The sequence below is a fragment of the Solea solea genome, chromosome 17, assembly GCF_958295425.1.
Source record: "Solea solea chromosome 17, fSolSol10.1, whole genome shotgun sequence".
In the NCBI taxonomy this organism is placed as follows: domain Eukaryota; kingdom Metazoa; phylum Chordata; class Actinopteri; order Pleuronectiformes; family Soleidae; genus Solea; species Solea solea.
Genome location: NC_081150.1, coordinates 5,508,264 through 5,530,039, shown reverse-complemented (window position 1 = coordinate 5,530,039; position 21,776 = coordinate 5,508,264). Strand labels below are relative to the sequence as shown.

Here is a 21,776-nt window from a genome sequence, read left to right as displayed (position 1 = left end):
TCTCTCTGTCTGGCTGCAAGGTGAATTTAATACATGTAACATGTGAGAAGTCAACTCGCATCACAGTGTGTTGTAATAATGACCCTCAGTCACAGGGCTAATTGAGACGTAAAGGTAACATATTACAAAGAGAGATAATCCAAAGGAAATATATATACAATTTCTTTCTGTACAATGCAGGTGCACCAACATTTTTATAGAAAATGTTATATATTATATATATATATATATTTTTTTTAAATCAACATGATTTGACTACTATAGACTATATCACCTTTATTCTGTAACAAAACATAGTTTTTTTTATCAGTTAACAGCAGTAAATATTTGTTATATTTGGATTATCTTTTTGTTTCAGTGGACATCCGAGTTTTCACTTTATATTTTTGTCCACCCTTTTTTCTCTCTCTTTGTAACCCGACGGAGAAAAAGGTGATACATTAAAACCCTGTGAGCACGTAGGTGAAATGCACAGCTTTGAAGTGTTAATAGAATCCTACTGAGGCCTCGCAACATGCTTCTAATCATTTTGTCCGTGTATATTGTAGTGTTTTGGGAGATAAATGATGGACTGAAAGTAGGATTTATTCTATTCTGTTCTGCTGATTGAGCATGTGTAGTAACAGCATTTCACGTTAGGACTGTATTATCCCGATCTACTGGTCGATAGTCACGTTCAGGTTCAACTCATATTCTGATCATTCGACTTTTTGCCGTGTTAATTTCATACAGTCTAAGGTTAATTGGAGTTCATCTGGAGGAATGTACCAAGTGCTAATGGGGGTGTTTTCAGAGCACCCCTGTTCCACAGATCACAGCGTGTCTTTCAGAGAACACCCCCCTCGTTTTCAGTATTTTGGATTAGCCCAACCCACAGGAGACAGAAAGACTACAGAACGTGCGGTGGTTTTATTTAATGTTGAGCTACCGTCAGTCCCCCTCTAACATCCATGTCAAAGACAGCGCCAGTGTGGCAACATTTTACAGAAATAGATGGCGATAAAAAAGTCAAATGCAAAGTTTGCCAGCAACAGTTTGCACATCACAGCTCGACTACAAACATATCATATACAAACGGTAAGCTAACTTGTCTTTGTTATGTTGCTCCGTACGTTTTGAGTACACGATCACATCAGAATTGGCATATTTCAATGTTTTAGCCTAATAATCATTAGTCGATTTTGAGTCGAAATTTCAGGGCTTCAGTCGACCATGAATTTCTTTGGTTGATTACAGGTATATATATATATATATATATATATATATATATGTGTGTACATATATGTATATTAGGGCTGTCATAGTTAACGCGTTAATCGCGATGCGATTAATTAAACGCGTTAATTTTTTTTGATCGCGTTTAATCGCGGTAGTGTGGGACCTCCAGGCCAGGTGGCGGTAAGGCACCTTCAAGTTGTTTGCCACCCGCAGAGACGAAGAAGAAGAATGAGAGCAATACTTCTTCTATTCAAACCGTGGTCATGGAAAAAAAATACCCCCGAGCTTCTGAATGGTTCGTTTCACTTTAAAAAACTTCAAGATGGCTCAGTCGACAAAACAAAAGTAATATGCGCCTTGTGTCCGACAGAATTTCACTATCTCCGAAGTACTAGCAGTCTGAGCTACCACCTACTAGCAAAACAAACCGGCAGTGCAGTCCAGGCTAATAGCAAGCAGCAGATTCGTCAGAGTTCTATGGTTGAGTGTGTGAGTCGTCGTCGAACACTGGTGAAGCTAAGTTAACTGCAGCGGTAGCAGCACTGTCCACTGAAAATGTTACTAGACTGGTCTGCCTTAGCAATTGCCTTAATAAATAGGAGAAAAGTTAGCACTAAGAGTTCAGAGTTCTGAGTTTTTCATTCATTTAACTGTCATTAGGCCCATTTTGTGTGCTGTGTTTTTGAAATAGACATGTCAAGTGGGTCTACAATGCACTTTTTTATTTGAAAGAAGAAATCAAAGATAAAAGACATTTTTTCTTTGTGTTTATTTGATTCTAACTATATTTTTAATATAGCGATTAATCGCGAGTTAACTATGGAAAAAATGCGATTAAGCGATTAATCGTTTGACAGCCCTAATATATATATATATATATATATATATATATATATATATATATATATATATATATATATATATATATATGTGTGTGTATGTGTGTATGTGTATATATATATATATATATATGTGTGTGTATGTGTGTATGTGTATATATATATATGTGTGTGTATGTGTGTATATATATATATATATATATATATATATCCAAATATGTATCATTAAACATAACTTTATACCGTAAACATACCCTGTAGAAATATTGAATGAACACAGTGACCTTGTGTCAGTGTGCTGGCTATTTTGTTCTCTGCCCTCCATTCTGTAATTTTGTGACTCAAATATAGCGTCCCCTGAAGACAGTCTTTCAAAGTCATTCATCGGTGTGGTTTTTGGCTGCCAAACACAGGTCACCAAACCTGCACCTTTTCAGACCTCATCTCAGCGCAGACACAACAGTGCTGTGCTATTTCTGTTGGCTTCTTTCACAGCTCTGCTGCCCATGTGACTCAGCTCACACGTTCACCTCTACATTTGTTTGAGCGTTTGAATGAAAACTTTAATAAAACTCAGTCTGTCCTTCTCAGCCTTCATTTTCAGTGATTTATGTTGTTGATTTTATTATTCTGCCTCTGTTTGGCCTTCATAAACAGAAATGTAAAAAAAAAAAAAAAATGTCCATTTGAAAACGGGTTCTGTCAAGCGGACCTTACTGAAACGTTTGTTTATGAGGTAACAACAGCCATTATACACAGTTATAGCATTACATTATTGTTTATACTATCAAACTGCTGAAGATATACTCTAACCTGTGTGCAGCTGTAAAATTACTGTTGCAGGAAACAAATTGCTTCCTGTGTGCAGCACGGGAATGTGACCAGGCAACAAAAGATCTAGACACTGCTATACTGGGAAAAACAAAGAGAGTCATGTGGAGCTGATAGGCTTAATTGACATTGTGGGAACTTGTATGACAATGGTCATGTAAAGGTTACGCGACACAGCTTTAAAAATCAATTTTGTGCATGTGTATACAAGTAAAATATATGGCATGTTCACGTGTACACTGCATTTTATACACTTTGCATTTCCTACACTTTGCATTTCCTACTGGTATCTATTAATGAATTTTTCTCTCCCCAGGCATCATCTCAGTTAACAGCCGCCGGACACCTTTCACAGCTAGTGGTGAAAATGAAATCCTGGACCTGGAGGGCGATCTTTATCTGGGTGGTCTGCCTGACAGCCGTGTGGGTTTGGTGCTCCCCACTGAGCTCTGGACCGCGATGCTCAACTACGGCTACGTGGGCTGCGTGCGGGATCTGTTCATTGACGGCCGAAGCAAAGACATCCGGCAGATCGCTCAGTCCCAGAACATGACCGGCATCAAGCCTTCCTGTAACAAGGTGAATGGGAAACAGTGCGACAGCAATCCCTGCAAGAACAGCGGAGTGTGCAAGGAAGGCTGGAACCGCTTCATCTGTGACTGCACCGGGACTGGATTCTGGGACAGTACCTGTCAGAGAGGTAAGACTCTCGATGGTCCTTTTCCTAAGTGAGCTGGTTGTGTTTTTTAGTGCTTATATTGATGATTGTGTCTTTGTGGGTGCTTGTTATAGAACTTACTTCAGAGGCTACAGCTGCTTTGCTGTGTTAGTCACTGTGAAGCATTGCTGCATACAAATACTGTTTATTTAGAGGACAAGACTTCAATAAAAAATGGTCTTACAATGCTGAGATCGCTTTAATGCTCTCCATAATATGAGTGTAAAGTAGCAGTGATGTAGCCGCTGCCTGCCTGCTATTACTTTTAGCAGCAAGTGGACAATGCTGTTTCAGGAGAGAGGTAGAGGTGTGACTTGGGACACTTGAGGCACACTTTTCTACTCCCCAGTCTCGTTGCGGAAGATTCTGATGTGAAATCAAACTTCCTTCTTGTGGTGAAATGGCCTCTCTTTGGAATTTTAAGAGATTGGACGCATTGAGTTTTTTTAAGACACCAGAGATGGGTACACACTTCCTGTGAGAGAAATATGTTTTCTCACTATTGTTCAGATTGGTTTTGACTTTTTTTTGGACTGTTTTGCAGAGGTGTACAGGGGTTCTCACATGGGCATCAGGTTATTTCCTAAGGCCTGTGCTTGCTGGAGGAATAATGGGTGGCCATGTAGGGTGGCTACATGATAATGAATTGTTCATAATTAAAGAAAGCCAAAGGAGAACAAGGATCGATTGTCTCTTATGTTGAAAAGGGCCTGTATTGCATAGAGACTTAGGGGGAGCCCTTTACCGTGCTCCTAATAGGTTGTCCACACTATGAATTAAAGGTCCAGAGTGTAACATTTAAGAGGGTTTAATGGCAGAAATTCAATATGCTATGCATGTGTATCACTTTAAAATAATAATCAGTTGGTTTATATAGCCTTAGAATATGCCTTTTATAAATACTTAATCAAGAGTGTTTTAAGTGGAAAGAACAACACCCTTTCTCGTATGCAAAGACCACAGCAGTTTCCTGACACACTTGTCTTCTGTTTGTTAAAATCTGCAGTATCACCCTTAGATGCCACTTACGTTAAGTACTGGACCTTTAAAATCTGAACACAAAAACAAATCAAAAGCACATTTTCGAAAGGCACACTCACAAATAATAAAAATAAACGTTAAGTTTACGTAAACACTAATGCCGAGTGCATGTTCTGCCCTTTTGTGAAAGAGACATTTCCAGTGAGAGCTGAGTTTCGGAGTCGGGGCTGTCTGATGGCATTAACCTTGTCTTAAGCGTCGACTGTTGTATCTATTTGTGTTGCAGTCATGTGATGCTGTATCTGCACAAAAGGGAATAAAATGGAAACAGTGAAGGCCAAAGGTGCACGGGCAAGGAAACACTCTAACAGAGCCCGACTGTCTCACTGACCTTCCACCCACAGAATGAAAACATGTCATTAACTCTTCCTGCAGTCCTTACACTTCCCTTTCTGTATCTCTGCATTCAGCCAGTGCTGTTGCTTAGGGCTAACCCAAGGGATTCTGGGTCATCCCTCCAGTTCTGCAGCTGTCGAACAAAACTTTGCTGTGTCTGGCAATTGATTTGCACTTCAGATAAAGAGACTCAGTGGTGAATCCCACTGTTGTCAGTTTATGTGTTTGGAGGTATGTTTTGTTGCTACAACCTGAAGCTTGGTATCAACCGTTCCTGCTGTTTGTAATCAGATATTTTATGAACATACAATGAACTCTCTTTGTAAAGGGGCAGCCCGCCAATTTAAAAACAATATACTTTTACTCTTCAGCATCCAGAGGAGATTTCTAAACTTTTTAGAAAATGATACTGATGAGTTGTGTTGTGTTTGCCTTTTGTTAGTTTGACTGAGCTGAGTTTCAACCTTATGCAAGAGTGAGGCATACAGTGTCTTTTGCATGTACAAATACATTATTTTCAATGGAGACGCACGTCAGACACGCACACAAATGAAAGGGATACAGTCACGTTGCACTGCTGTTGCAAAGCTCCTGTTTTTCTAACTGTGTCCACATCACACTAAGATGAAAATATCTTAACTTTTTGGAAGACAGCAAGAGCCGTCAGGGTGTTTTTGATATTTGGGGCAAAGATGTAGGTATCCAACAGCAACAGTGTTTTTGTAATGTAAAAATGAGTTCAGTGAAACTGCAGCAACTTCAGTCACCCCAGCAGCTCCAAGGTTAGGTTGCTAAGTAATCACAGATGCGAAAGCAGAGCCTAGGTTAAAAGCACCTCTGGCTTTCCATTTTAAACATTTTAAGTTTAAATAAATACACTTTTATGTGTTTAATCAACAACTTCTGCTTAATGCAATGTACATTTCAAATATTCTAGTATTAGAAATGTTAAGAGTTGTGCAGAAGAAAAAAGTTCCCCCTTTTCCTCTCGGCATTTATTGTTTCTGTCTCGCCTTCTATAGATAAAAGTGTCCTTTGCGCCTCCATCCTTCAACTGTTCTCTTGCCTTTCTCGTTAGTTATAATGGTCATGGTCAGCATGGTTGGATTTTCTTTTCAACTTCCTCCATCTCAGGCCTGATCAGCCTGACTTACTTCAAACAGAGCTCCTGTTAGTGTAAAAGCACAGCAGTTTAAAACCCTGGCGAAGCCCTCGCAGTTTGCTGAACTGCTCACTTTCTCACGCACAGCAAAGCCAACCACCCTGTGGAGGAACCTCATCTCAGGATGCTTGTGTCAGCAATCTCATTTTCCCAGTGACTACCCGCAGTGTATGACAAAATAGAAAGGGTTAGCAGCATGGCCGAGAACAAAACTGAGAGCTGTGGTTTGCAGCTACCTCTTCGGTGTCACAGTGAAGAGTCGTGTAAACACTCGCATCACTTTCTCCGTTGTCACCGTTTCTTGTGAATGAGAGCTCACCTATCTGGGAACGATCCATCCTTTCCTCCTGCTGTCGGAGTGATTTTGGGCTACATTCTGCTCCACTGTTTGATCCTAAGCTGCAGCACATGGGGGAGATCCCAGTCTGATAACACCGGGACGTCATTATCTACAGCTGCATTATCCAAATCTAATAATTGCCGGCACAGAAAGCAGCGGTCCCCAAGATGATGAGATCGCTTTGATTTGAAATGTTGGCTTGGAAATGACTCTGTGTTTTCTTCATTTTCAAATCAATGTGGAACACAGAGGAACAAACTGAACTGTGTCAGTCGTGCTGGCGGATGAGGTTATACACTATTCCCTCTGCTCTTTACTTTTATGCAGCCCCTGCAGTTCCCCCCGGTGACGATATCAAACAATGTCTGAAATGTATTCACACATGACTGTAGACGGTACAACAGAGATTCGTGCTTGATGAGACAGTGGTTGAGATGACAGAGATCTGTGCTCCCCCGTCGACTGTGACAAAGCTTATACATTTACATCATAATGATTGGCTTTTGCTGGTACATTTCTGCAGGAATGTAAATAAGCTCCTTTGTGTGTCATTATTCAAAACATTTTGTTTGGGCGATATTGTTTAATTCTGACAGAATTTACCTGGGAGACACTATTGGCTTTTGTATCTAAAGTTCTGAAGGCAAAGACCTCTTTCTTAGGCAGAACCAAACTCAATATACATAACATGTACAATAGCTTCTCTCTTTTAATGTTTGTTGAGCACTTTTACAATTTAAAAGAATGTAAAATCCTCCTTGACTAAACCAATTGCTGTCATGTCACTGTGAACCACCATCTCTATGTTCTTCTGTTCGTGAAATATGTGAACTGTGACTGTGAGAAAAAATGTAAAATTTTAATAAATAAAGACAGTGTAAACTGTTGAGTGATTGGTTAGAAGTACATCCTTCTAACAAATATCTTCAGCCCAGGGGAACAGTGCCGTGACAGCATCCTTAATGCTTATTATTTTGCTAAATAAAGAATTCATTCTATTTGCACAACAGGTATTTCCTACTTCGATCTATGTTAAAATTCTACCGTGTAACTTTTACTAACTTTTAGATCCTGTGCTGCCCAGTGTCTACCCTGCACACAGGAAGTGATTTGTTTGATGCCAAGACAAATGGAGGCAATAGCAACATTGTGCTAGTAAAGTATCCATGACTGCAGTGCATACAGGTTGTTAATCAAATTATGAAATGTTTTTTTGCCCCACCCTCAGGTCTCATAGTATACAAAAGTCACCAAAACTTACACACTGCAGTGTTCACCTGGTCCTACATTAGATTTGTATATCTGAAGTAAGATGTAACAGCTTATAATGTGGTACTAAGTATAATGTACTGCTAAAGTACTGTTGAAAAACTGTTAAAAAACCACATGGAAATTGTCTCAGCACATTTTGCACTGCTGATATTTTTGGAACTCAAATAATGGAACCTCCAGAAATGTCTCTGGATAATTTCATCATATTTGTATTAACCACAGCACACTGCTCTGTGTGATTTCCTGTCCTCCACAGGGAGGTAAAAAAAGCTAGTGATTTTTTCTACTCTGTTTACCGGAAAAACAAAAAACCCACAGACAGATATTTTGGCTTGTGTGATGAAATCAAAGATCACACTGGGTGATAACTACAAGACTGTCCTCAGTTTGCTGCACTAGTTTGTTAAACAGATGTCTTTTTTTTCTGTCATTATATCTTCTTTCTTTTATTTTTGTCCCTTATTTTTTCTTCCACCCCTCCTCTTTCCCACACACACACACACTCTCACTCTCACTCCATTTGGCGTGCCTTCTTAACCCAGCCCGTGAGACACGACAGCACCTGTGATCAGAGGTCTACCGTGGACACACACAAACAGATGTCGTGTCAGCATGGTAGCCAGCCACTGTGTGTGTGTGTGTGTGTGTGGGCACTTGTGTGTGTTATGAATATCATCACATACTGAATCTGACGTATGAAAAGCAACAAATTCTCTGTTTCCATGCCACCGTATGGCTTGGTGTTTGTGCTCTGTTTATGTCTGCATCCATCCACATGATTAGGAATGCCTTTTTTTATGACCACCAATGCTGGTGCGTGTGTGTGTGTGTTCCCACCAGTCAGGCAGTGTCACAGCACCATGCAGGAGTGTGATAGCGGGGCCCTGGCCCTGATAGACCCCTCTTGTCTGGGTCATGACTGGAAGCATAGCCTTGCCAAAGACCCATCTGTCAGTGATCTGCATTCAAACGCGGCAGCCTGGCTTGGTGCGGCCCCAACAGGCACGCATGGTGAAGAGAAAAGAGAAGCTGTTCACTCGGCAAGAGGAAGGTTGCCTGTTTGCACCCCGGCGCTTTGCACATTCTCCCTGTTTGTGTCCGTGGGTTTCTCCTGTTTCCTCCCATAAAGATGCACCGGATAATTGAACACTTTAAACTGCTTGCAGGTGTGAGTGAGTCAATGGTTGTACCTTGTACGTCTCTATATGTTGATTGAGGATAAAGCGGTAGGCAATGGGTGGATGCACACTCCTGCCGATGGAATCATTGCGAATGGAGACGTTAGTTCCATCATCAATCATCAATCATTTTGTAACCTGTTTTCTGTTGTTTTGTTAAGTGTGAAATGCTTTTTTATTGTTACCTAGCACTTCTCTGCATGTGTCTAATTGGGCTGATTCAGGAGCATAGTTGTAGTTCAGTGTAGTACTTTAAAAATTGATGCTGAGAAATGATTTTCCTCTCAAATAGCCTGTAGTCAGACACAAAAGGCAAAGAGGAAGGGAAATCATTACGCCGCTGTAATAATAATGTTTCGATGTGGGCTTTGTCCTCTCGCTCGTCTTTGGCGAGGCAGCTCGAGGCTCTCTTTCTTTTTTGATTGTGACATTCCATTACATCAAAAGGTTGTGAAAACGTTATTCCCCAAAAGGAGAAAAAAAAGTGGAGTACAGCAGATTACTCAGGTTGTATTTGACTCGTAAGAGGTGACATTAATTCAAGGCTACAGGAAAGCGAATTTGGTGTCACTTAGGATTTCTGCCAAGAGACTTGGAATCAGGCGTGCTGTCTCTATTCAGCCGGCTCATGAGTGAGTTAGAGGAGTCAGGCGGCCAGCAATGCTTTGTGTTTAGCAAACTATGTGCGGGTTTATTTGAGTGGGCGTGGAAGGGCAAGCTTTTAGGAAGTCGTGGTGGTGCTGACAGTTGTTTGTTGCAGAGTGCCGCGCAGTTGATAAAGTAGCCCCGTTAATCAGGTAAATAGGCCTGTAATGAAGTGTGTTTGTCTGACGGCGTGCCAGCCCAGCGCCAAGAGATCCCACTGAGACTCTCGTCTTTCTGTCTTTCCGCTCCGTTCACACACACACACACACACACACAAACATAAACATGCACACACGCATACAAATCCACTGGAGACAGATTGGATTGTGTCTAATGCATATTGCATTTTCCCTGACAAGATGCCACCGCCCACATACAGTAAGTGCCTGTGTTTTCACTACTGTCAGAAGCGGGGAATAGCGATGGCTCCGGGCCTGAGCTGATGGCGGGAGTGTGTTTTCAACGCAGATCAGTGGTGACATCACTCATTATAGTGCTGGCTTCTTTGTTGTTTGTGTTTGTGCTGGAGGTGACACACAGTTTAGAGCAGTTATTCCCAGAGACTGGGTTGCGACCCGCACATCTGTTGTGGGATATTGCCAAATAAATGTGCTATATTTTCACCAGCTTTTGCATGAGATTAATTCAATAGCACGTGCATGAAAATGAAGTCATGTTGACGAATAATCTGTGCAGAAATGAGCTTTTGTCAAAGTTTTACATTGTGAGTTTGGGTAGTTTGTCATCTATAAAAAGTGTGGAAAACACTGGTTTAGACATTGACACATTGTTTGATTTTTATTTATTTCATTCAATTTAGTCTCATTGATATCGTCAATTGCAAGCATTTTGGATGAAAGAAATTAGGGTGTTTTGTGTGTGCGTCATTACTCTTCTTAAAGAATAGTTCTCATATGGACAGAAACAGCGAAATGCACACGCGCGCACCATGCAATTACCTGCTCTCCTTGCTCAATGTTCATTGATAGTGGCAGTGAAATAATAGGCTTCCACATAACTCACAGTTTAATCGTAGGTAGTAATTGCAAAAGAGAGATTGAATGACACAGATGCCTGTCACCTTCCTACATTTAATCCTGTAACCCCGAGTATAAAGATTTAATGCTTTGGATTTGTGGCTGGGGACTGAGAAAATGTTTTCTTTGATAATAAAGTGCTTTATTTTGAAGATGATTTGCTAATTATCCTTTGTGGCATGCACTTCATCTCCCACTGCAAATAACAAAATAATTGAAATCATAAATTTGAAAGAGGATACACTTAATGAGATATATATCTATATCCTTTTTTTTTTAATAGATATATTTTTTATGGTACTGCTGATCCCTGAAGTTGAGCACATGGTGATGATGCATCTCAACAGGGTGTGACCAGTCGTCCGTCTATGCTCCAGTCTCTCAGTCACATAAAAGTTTATGGTTGACTTTTAATTTGGCTGCCATATTTATTGCTAAGTGAGCTACAATGATAAGTCTATTCCTAATATGATCAGAAAGTACAGGGGCATTATGAGAACAATGGCTGAAATATTGCTCCAGACTTCTCCCACTGCGCCCACGTTGAAAAACTATTAATCATTTTAAAAAGCTTTTTCCAAACGCATTAGTATGCTGCTGGTCTGACTTCCTTGAATATGGTAAATACGAGTTCCAACAGTGTTAGAGTGGCATCATTTAAATGCTTGTCTAAAAACCTTGATCCCTTTAAAGGTCCCCTGTAATCCTTGAGCTCTGTAATTTCCAGGTTGCCTTTGTATGAATGCTATTTTAATGTCAGGTACCAATCACTGCCACATATCATTTTGATCAGTCAAGTCAATCCAAATCTTTGCACATAATAATATACTTTTTTAACATGTATCTGATTAAGTCATGCCAGAAGCAAACCCATCATATTTTCTTCACAATCTACGCAATAATAACAATTGATATACTTCACTATACGTGTTCACATGAAAACAACCGGAAGGGATCTGCAATACAGTTATGTTACTCTAACTCTGATTTTAAGATTTGACACAGTTTGCATTACAGTTCAACCGATCGTGGATTTTTAAAGGTCAATAGAAAAACAAGAAGATTGATTGCCTGATTACTTCATACCCCCCACTAATCAGAAATTAAAGAAATGTCAGTCAATGTCATAATCAAAGATAATCAAGACAATCTGCAATGACAATTACAATATGGGCCACACGGTTAGTGTAGTGGTTAGCATTCTTGTCTTTGGAGCAAGAAGACTGGGCCTTTCGTGTTTGCATGTTCTCCCTGTGTGTGCGCAGGTTTTCTCTGAGTCCTCCGGTTCCCTGGTTACATGCACATTTGGGGATTAGGCAGATCAGGCACTCCAAATTGACCGTAGACGACCTGTCCAGGGTGTACCTTTCACCCTGTGTCAGCTTGAGTGATTATTACAATAAAATAAAAAAACCTTTAAAAAAAAAAAAGGTAATTTCACCTCATGATTATCTTTTTTGGTGGACTGTATTTGGGTATGTTCCTTGAATGCACCTCTAAGCTCAACATTGTAGATCCTGCATTACTCAGGCTAGCTGTCATGCACTGGACTTTTGTTTTTATCTGTTTCCTTGAACTGGAGGATTTCCCGCTGATAAATGTATGTCTTTTGCTGAAATGTGATTGAAAGTCTGATGTGTAGGTTTTTGTTTTTTTAAGGCCGTGGTTAAGTTGACGGAAGCAGATCACTGCTGGACATTTCATGGGTTCCATCTTAGGTCTTCTGTCTGAGATCATCCTGCTGAGTCGCTCTAATTCCACCGGCTTTGTTGGTGCTAATCTCCCTGCTCTGTTGTATAATATAAAGCAGGCTGTGAGATCCTGGGGTAATAACGGACACTAACATTTGATGTTTGTCAGTCTGGTTTTTTTATAGCTTGATGATCTCTAAAATAATGTTGTTGAATTGTGATTTTACAAAAATAAAAAAATAAAACAGTTGAGCGTGCTTTGATTATGATGCACTCTAGTATCTGCTTGACATCTCTCATTTGGCAAAAAATGCTACTGCATGTCTTATTGTCTTATCACCCGTGTGCTCTCCCTGCACTGACTCCCTTTTAGATTTGGTATTGATTTTAAAATTTGATTGCTCACTCTTAAAGCTTTAAATTGCCTCACTCTTAAATACGTCTCCCATTTATTGACATGGTATGTGCCCTCTTGACCACTGAGATCCATGGATTGGTGACTGCTGGTTACTCACAGCTGATGATGAAGGTTGACCAGGCTTTTGCTACTAGAGTCCACTATAGAACCTGGAAGTTTATGCCCAATGAACTTAGATAGACATATTCTTCTTTCACTCCTCACTTCACTCACCCTTTTAAATGTCCTTTTCAGACATTTATTTTTATTGAAAGCTTTTGTAAATGGTTGACACTGGCTCTTATGTATACTTGCTATTCTCTTAAATTTGCTCTTATCTGTCGTATTGTTTTTATTTTTCTGGGTGTGTGTGTGTGTGTGTGTGTGCTCTTGTGTTGTTTTAACTTTGTTTGTCATTGTTAAAGGCCTCAAGACATGAACAATACAATTTCCAAATCTGCATCTCTTGTTATGTGTCAAATTTGAAAAAAAATCTCCTATTTTAGTAAGTATGCTTTTGTCATATTTTCAAATTCCCCAGACACTGCACAGCCTTTATAAGTTTTTCTTCTTGACTGGTTATCCTTGAAAACTGTGTGTGTGTGTGTGTGTGTGTTTTTATGTTTACTGTTTTTGAATCCGCTTTAATTATCCTAAAGTGAAATGCCTGACATTTAACATGTAATATCCATTTTTTTGACCCAAAACAAGTCAAACAAAAACACAAAGGAGTGAGCTCGAGAGCCAATCTTGCTTTTAACATTTCAAGAGACAAAGAATTAAAGACTGTTTGGAGCTCCATCCCCAAGGTCATATTTCTCTTCGACGGGCTGAGTTGATTTGTGTCATATGAGACTTTATCTCATGATGGACAATTTTGTTTTGAATAGAAATGCATCACTTCAAGGATGACAGTTGTGAGTATGCATGGCCACTCACCACCTTCCAGCACTTTATTCTCAGCTAAGCTGTTGGCCTTTGGAGAAAGCCATTACCACTGAGTGCAATAGAATGAGATGAACAGGAACCCCTCAGATCATTTTTTCCACTCTTATATTCACCCAGAGGGTGTGGGGTGAGGAAGATTTGAGAAGCGTGCAAGTCATTTTATGCTGCCCATAGTTTTTTTCTTTTTCTGTGCATATTATTTCCATCAAACTTCCTCTACTTAATTTGCAGAAAACACTGCCAACTATGTCTTTTAAATGGAAGTTCATAACATTAAGGAAATGTTGTGCATTTCCTCAGAATGATCCTTCCCTTCCTTCCTATCCCCACTGTCCTCTAACTCAGATTTCACCGACGCCTTCTTCTCTTCCCTTTTCCCAGTCCCACGTCTCTGCGTAAACGGGTGATAAGCACCTTTGCCGGGACATTTATCTCAGCATACAGAGAAAATGACACTTCAAGGTCTGTCCTGACTTACAGGCCAGTGCGCACATACATACATGGGACAAATGGGGGAAGGGTGTAAAATGGAGGATGGCAAAGGCGAAGGGAAAATGGAGAAAAGAGAGCGAGGTTAAAAAATACAAAGAAAGGGAAACTGGCAGCAAATTAAGAACAGAGACACATCAGGGCAATAAATTGGCTTGAGAGGAAGAAAAAAAAAAAACACCACTATTAACCTTGTTAATCTGTAGACTTCAAAGCATTATCACTTTACAGACAATTGCATCCCTGTTTCTAAGTAGATCTAATAGAACGACTTAAATAAATCATGTCGAACTCTTTGATTTATATGCGTTGCGTTTTATACCCTGCCATTTTGACACACATGCAGTCTGACAGCAAAGGCTCACTGGCGCAGGATGTGGTAACTGATTCGCATCATTTAGCACATGATGCCTCTGTGGTGCACTGCAGGTGGTAGATTTGAAGCATCAGCAGCAGCTACACCTGCAGTTGCACATTAGGTCTGATGTTACCATATCACTCTGGCTCAAGAATGGTAATAATGTGTCTGTTAGTGACCAGAGTGTGCCTCATATTTTATTTATTCAACCTGCCTGTACGCCACAAGATAAGTCACAGATTTATTGTTTTCCTGTCTCAACAGTGGAAATAGTCTTTTCTCCTCTGGGTCGCAGCTAACAAGCTCGCACGATGATTGACAAGCCAGGAAAAAAACACATACACAACAACATGTCGCCATATATCAAGAGGAACAATGAATGTGCGTGTTTCTTTATAGGGCAAAAAAAAAAAATCTATATTTTTAAATCTTTATGCCTTGAAAGGAGTCAGCAGTCAAAGCGACGCAAGGAACTGTTTGTCTAAGTTTAGAGTGAATGTGTCAAAGTGCTCTGACATGCGCTTTTTCTGCACATGCCGAACCGCGGTAAAAGAAAACTGCTTGTCACAAGTCTGATCCTTCCTGTGGATTCTGTCTCGCGTTTGAATAGAACATTGTTCCCTCTCAAACAGTCAAATTCAAGCCTTAAACACAACATAGATTGTTAGAATATTCCGTCCGTGCACGTAAATGAGCGTGTTGCTCCGCTCTTTAGCGTTTTGCCACATGTTGTTTTATTTAGTTTATATCTAAGGCTAAATGTTGTGTGGGCAAGAAATGAGGAAGAAAGGAGAGGAGGAGAAAGAAGAAGTCTGCTGCTGCCGCTAATCAATCACTTTTAGATGATGACAATAATGACAGTGACATTATAGGTGTAATAATGTCGTTTATGATAACAACTGCAACTAGAGGAAGCGCACGGAGAGCAAACACCTCCACCATGTTTTCCTCACTGTCAATACACTCCCCTGTTTTACAAGGTTAATAATTGTTTGTTTTTTTAAAACTACTGGATACACATTTTCATCCTGATCATCACCAAAATCAAATCATTTCTTCTTAGTTTTCTTCTACGTACAGCCCTTTCAATTATGCTGCTCACAGACACAGACCAAAAACATGTCGTCCTCAGTGAAGCTGATTTTAGCTGCACTCCATTAATAAGAGTAGTATTATAATAATTGTGTAGTATTCTCAGATCTGGATCCCCACTCGCCTATGTAGCTTCACTGTTTTGGAGCGCTTTCGCAGCCTAAGGTAGCATGCTAAATAAATCTTCTTTCATTTGAAGATGAAATGTGCTGTGCTATTTGTAGAAAATGCCTGGGCCTGCATCTGGAAAAAAAAAGAGCATCTCTCAGTTAACAATGAAAAAAAACAGGCCTCTATTCACTTCACATCTCAGCTTTGCTCCAGTTGCTGTTGAACAATCATTGAATTCTGCAGAATAATGAGTTTTGTATCTTCTGCATTATCAAGCGTGCACCTTTTTTTCCCCACAGCCAATTCTGCATTGGGTCATACAGAATTATTTTTTTTCCTTATTATCTCCCCTCACAGCAATTGATTCATCATATTTTCACTATCCTCATATTTTCTCTTTCCATTTACTGAGATGATAGTTTTCCAGAGAAGTTGTCCTATAAGTGATTGGAGGTCATGTCCAATGAATTTTAATTTCTCGAGGACACCAGCCGAGGTTATTTCCCTGAACGCATACAGAGCAAATATAGAGTGAAATGTCCTCTCCTCTTGTCTCCTACTGGGGAGATTGGAGTTGCCTGCCATTAAAGATGGTGTTTCCTGTCTGCGGTGCCAGGAAACAGACTCATTGTGAGTTGACAGTCCTCCTGAGTGGAACACTGTGGCAGTGGTGTCTGACGCAACTCGGCTCCAAATATTTATACAGTGCCTGGAAATGAAAGGAACAAGGAAGGGCTGAGGTTGGAGTGGAGAGCTGTATGTGGAGACGGAGAAAACTGTAACTGTTGACTGAATTGTTAAAAATTGCCGGAGAGGCTGTAGAGAGAGACTGAGATTTGCCTGACATTGTTTACCCGTGAGAAGAAACTCATCCTCCTGCCCTTTATAAAAGATGTTTGTTTCCGTTTTTTGTTTTTTTTCCCGCTGCTTGGAACATTATGCTGTTGCTCCCTAATCCCCATTTGTAATTAAATGTGTGCTTAGGAGCTGTGCTGGGTTATGTAAACCCTGACTCTCACGGTAGCACGTTGAGCTGAAGAGAGAGGAAAGCATATAGAAAAGTGCTGCATCCATCGTCCCCTCCGTTTTGAGTCGTGTCTCATTTCAGTCTTCTTTTAGATGCATGTTTTTGCACACTCTCACACACACACACACACACACGCACACACACGCACACACAGACTCTCTACAGCAAGACAGAGAGCACATAGGAAAATCAAAAGGAAATCAAGCCTTCTGTGTTTGGCCATCTGAGAAATTGACAAGTCTCCAAAGCTCTTCTGGCAGCAGGACGAGAGTTACGAGAGGGACTCACTGATTTTTATCTGATTTTATGATAAAAAAATTAAATAAAATGTATGTGTGTGTATATGTGTATATGTGTATATATATATATATATATATATATATATATATATATATATATATATATATATATATATATATATATATATATATTTCTTGACACGTCTCTTATTTTGCCTTTTCCTCATGTCGCTCGCCTCCTGTCTTCCGACCCCTTACTTCAGTTTCCACCCTTCTCATGTCCTAAAAGCTCAAATAAGATGGTATTTACTGTCCTTGACTTTGCTGCCCCCCGATGGAGCTGTGGTTCACCGGTTTGTTTCTCCATCTCCCATTGCAGTGTTGTTTCAAGGACAGGGCTGCGTTCGTTGAAAGTTTGTGACGTAAAGTTTGCGACAGCTGAACTGAAGCTGCATTTCATTTGCATACTCACCGGATTAAACACAGGAGAGCACGGCTCGGTGTACCAGATATGGAGGAGTTTTACAGCAATATGAGCCTGTTCCATTTGTTGAACACGTTGCTGCAAATGAGGCAGATCAAAGTTCTCCTGGTATAAAGCACAAGTCGAGTTTCCTGATTTCTAGAGAAGCCAAATAAAAGGAAAGCCCACAGGAAAAGTGCCTGATTCTCTCCCACACTATTTCCAACATTGCATTTTTTACTTCAATATATACAGTAATGCTGTTTTTTTTTTTTTACAGTTACGGCGAGAAGTGAATGTGTTAGCCACACATACACCCTCTCACTCACCCCACCCACTGTAGAAATACAATACAATACAAAGATCCTCTGCTCATCAGATGATCTTTGTATATTTAAGCACATTTATACTTATTTGAAGGAAAAAAAACTAAAAACATCACCAAGCACAAACATTTTGATATTCCTACTGATGTACCGTCTTTATCAACCCATAGCAGATGCAGAAACAGAAAGCACACTCCAGCTGGGAAATACTCCGCAAGGGCAAAAACATAAATCAAAATTTTATCAACACATTGTCCCAGGAGAAAATACCCCTGGTCTTTAGAAGTTGCAGAATGTATTACTTTTCACCTGCATTATATATAGTTATTGACTTTAAGTACAAAAGTTTGTAAGAATGGTCATCCTGCAGGGGTGAGGGGAACATCCATGTCCCACAAAAGGCAATTCATGAATACGCTGTTAAAGAGGTGACCCAGAAAAGATAGAGAAGAATGGAGGCGGGCAACTTTGTGGAGAGTAGGCTAATAGCTACAAAGCTGCAACCTAATGCAGAAAAAAATCTGCATGAAAGAGGCTCGTTGCCACTGTGGAGCTGCTGGACTCGCTCGAGGTGTTTGTTGCAAGAACTGATCTAGAGGGGCTGGGATTACAAATATTGAATATCATGAGACATTTCCAGTTTTTCTGCGAAACAAATACTTGATACGAGGGACAAATGACTGTTTCTGCAAGCCATGCATGACACGGCCGACGGCTGTTTTGGCCAAAACCAACTGCAAGTATAGCAACAACATCATCAGTATCAATTGACAGCAGTCAGCTGAAAGAGAAGCAGCTCCAGCCATCCCATTAGGGGGTTAGTGTGATATGTGTTCAATAATTTAGTATGGCTCTAGACAGATGTTATAAAATTTAAATGATCCTTGAAAGGAAAAATTGTTCATCACCCCCTGTTCTAATAGAACATGTCCAACCTTCACCTTTGCCCCAAGTCACAACCTGCCTGTCCCTTCAATTACCCTTTTTTGACCTTGAAGTGAGCCTCTGGTCAAGTCTGTGTGCCCCAAGGTGTTTAGTCCAAGGGACCCTCTAGTTGCCTTCAGTGCCACCCTGGGTATTTCCACTCCAACTTCAACAGTGGGTATGTTTACATAATCATAATTATTGAGTTAGTCTGACTAAATCAATGTAAACCTGTTAGTCCAAATGACATTTCACTAAATTGAATTTCTCAAAGTCGGACTTTCCACATAACACATCCAAATAATAGTCCACTTAATTTTGCATTTATATGCAAAACTGGCCCAGCTCCTGCCTCCAGGCTTTGACCTGGAAATAATAGAAGGAGCCGGTAAATGGTCAGTTTTTTATAAAGCACTTTCCTTGTCTTGATGACCACTCCAAGCTGCTTCACGCTAACAGTTTTTGCCCTTCACAAATTCACTCACACATTCACGCAGCACCTTTATTACAGACAAAGAGACCAAATTTACACTCTGTGTTTTGGAGAATTTAATATTTTGAAGACCGACAAAGAATGGCACTTGACACGGCACAAAGTAGCCGCCAGCTAAAGTTGTTTAAGTCTGTGGTGTAGTAGGTCAATGCTGCAGGAAGCTGACAAGGGGCCTATTAGCACATTGAGTAGCAGAATCAAACATCTCGACCTTAAGTCATGCATGGAAATGTACTGACTAAAGCTAGATCTTATCTTCACTTGTGTCATTTAGAGAGTGGTTAAGGTTATGCACAGGTATTTATGGTGTGCAAATTGTTGTGTCGTATGTGTGTGTATTTGTTTACGCACACAGTGACCCGTGTGTGTAACTACCCATTAAGCGGGAGTATTACACCCATAAATCATCACAAGCTGTCACTTATCACAACTTCAGCATCCTTGGGGTCAAACGCCGCCGCTTGGCTTTGAATAATCCATTTTAAGGCGGCTGTAAGCTGCTGCCGGAGCCGCGGTTGAGAAATGCCTTTCCGTGATTTCCACCAGCAGCGGGGTTTAAGCCCAACAAAAGTGCTGGGAATGATGTAGTCATTGTGGTGTCCCTGACCTAGAATACAGCAAGAATATGATGTCCATTACAAAATCATACTTGAAATTTAATGTGCAGAGGCTTGTCGCACTCGTATCTGTCACATGTTGATAAAGCTCCGGGGATTTACCTGATCCATGAGTAAATCCCGTTCAATATGTCCGGCGCACAAAACCGCTTACTGTTTTCATACCAGCGCTACAAAACCCTGTGCAATTTTTTTAAATGTCCTGATAAATTTATCTCGACCTGCTTAGGGTCGAGTTGGACGGAGTATCTGGTCATCCCCATGAGTGAACTGACCTCTTTTAGTTTGTCTGTCTGCAGGTGATGTCGTCCTTCAAAGTGTTGCGCACCATTTGTCAAACCTGGCTCGAGTTACCACAGGAAAATATTAAAAAAGGGGAGATTTCTTACCTCGGAGCAAGCCACATGAATGTGAACAAATGAATGCTAATCTACAGTAGCTGTCTCTGTTAGAGTATATCAGAAGTGGGAAGGATTGTTTGTAGCTGCCCAGAAATGGTAAAAAACCTCATATCTTCTAACCTAATACACGTTGACATTTAGAGCAGCATGTAAAATGCATGGAGTAATTATACAGACACATATTTGCCCCCTATTTTGAGAGGCACACTTGAGAGTGCATGGTGAATTAAGTTCGGGATTGATTTGCATTTTACCAAACCCGCACAGTCACAACTTCATCAGCCTCACACCATTGAAAGGACTGAATGAAGCTGTGTGGGAGGAAGATTATTAACATGTCTATAGAGCTGATAAATTAAAAAAAATTTTTTTTTTTCTTTGCTGCTCCATGTCTCATTAAAGTGGTTTTCTTTCACCTGGGTTCTGCACGGTTTAACTGATATATGGATTTAAAAGTAGTGGTTTTTTTTGCGATATTGTGATTTCACAATATTATTATTAACTATTTAGTTGTTTTTTAATGCGTGTGTGTGTGTGTGTGTGTGTGTGCGGCTGTGCCCTTCAGCGTGCGTGCCTCAGTGTGCGAGTGCGTGTGTCTCCAGAGTGAATCATGTGGTGAGGATTACTGTTGGCAGCAAATAGTCTCCTCTGTTGTGTGCAGGCATCTCCTTCCCACCGCCGTATTGTGAGCACACACTGCACAAACGCGTACACACAGGCAAAGGCACACTTAGTGCTTGTAAGATTTGTATCGCCGTCTGTCAGGATGAGATTTTTGAACTTTAAAAGTTGTTTGACAGCTGCTGTACAACCCTGTTTGAGAGTGTGTGTGTGTGTGTGTCTGTGTGTATTCACACAAAACACTACAGTGACAATCAAGGCCCCTTTTTGTTTGCTTATAAAAACAAAGAATTGTCACTCCGTTTGGGGGAGAAAAAAAAAGAAAAGATTAGATAATCCTCCACAGCCGAGGCGAGTAATGGGAATGCACACGGAGAGATAGAGGGAGAGGAAGATTGCGCATGTGCCGAGGAGCATAAACTGGTCTCCTCTCCCCTCTGCACTGTGAATATTTGTGAAGCTTCTCCCTTAATAGCTTTCCTCCTCCTCCATCTTATGCTTCAATTGGACTGCTAATTATGTAAAGTGCGGCACTTGCTGGAAAACACACACACACACATACACAAATGCATTCACATGGACGGACCGACAAAAAGCGGCATAATTACCATCTGAAATGACTTCCTTATAGCTGCTGATATATCGCTTAAGTTACAAAGACTGCAGCCGTGTGTGTGTGTGTGTGTGTGTGTGTGTGTGTGTGTGTGTGTGTGTGTGTGTGTGTGTGTGTGTGTGTGTGTGTGTGTGTGTGTGAAGTTTCATCGCTGTAGTGTTGGAGTGCAATCACTGGCAATATCTGTACCCTATATGAATGGTTTTAATCGCACTGTTTGCAGAGAGTGATGTTAAATGCTTTAGCTCAGCTTCCTCCTCCACTTCTTTGTTGGTATTCAGTGATGAAGTTACAGTGAAGTTACGCTGGTGCGCTACACCGTCACAAGAAAGACGAGACAACAAGCGAA

General features: G+C 40.5%; 1 protein-coding gene across 8 annotated transcripts in view; it reads left to right on the top strand.

The window, feature by feature from the left end:
* LOC131443170 (neurexin-3b) overlaps positions 1-21,776 on the top strand; it is a 267,752-nt gene that overhangs the window by 70,134 nt on the left and 175,842 nt on the right. For 7 of the 8 annotated variants that reach the window (XR_009233577.1, XM_058612579.1, XM_058612578.1 and 4 more), the window contains one exon: positions 3,205-3,588. Coding sequence is in view for 7 of the 8 variants with exons in the window: in XM_058612579.1 (XP_058468562.1) it covers positions 3,205-3,588 (384 nt within the window). In the remaining variant the exon portion in view is untranslated. Of the gene's footprint in view, positions 1-934; positions 1,078-3,204; positions 3,589-21,776 lie in introns of those variants that run through there. The other variant, XM_058612581.1, reaches the window with a different exon arrangement.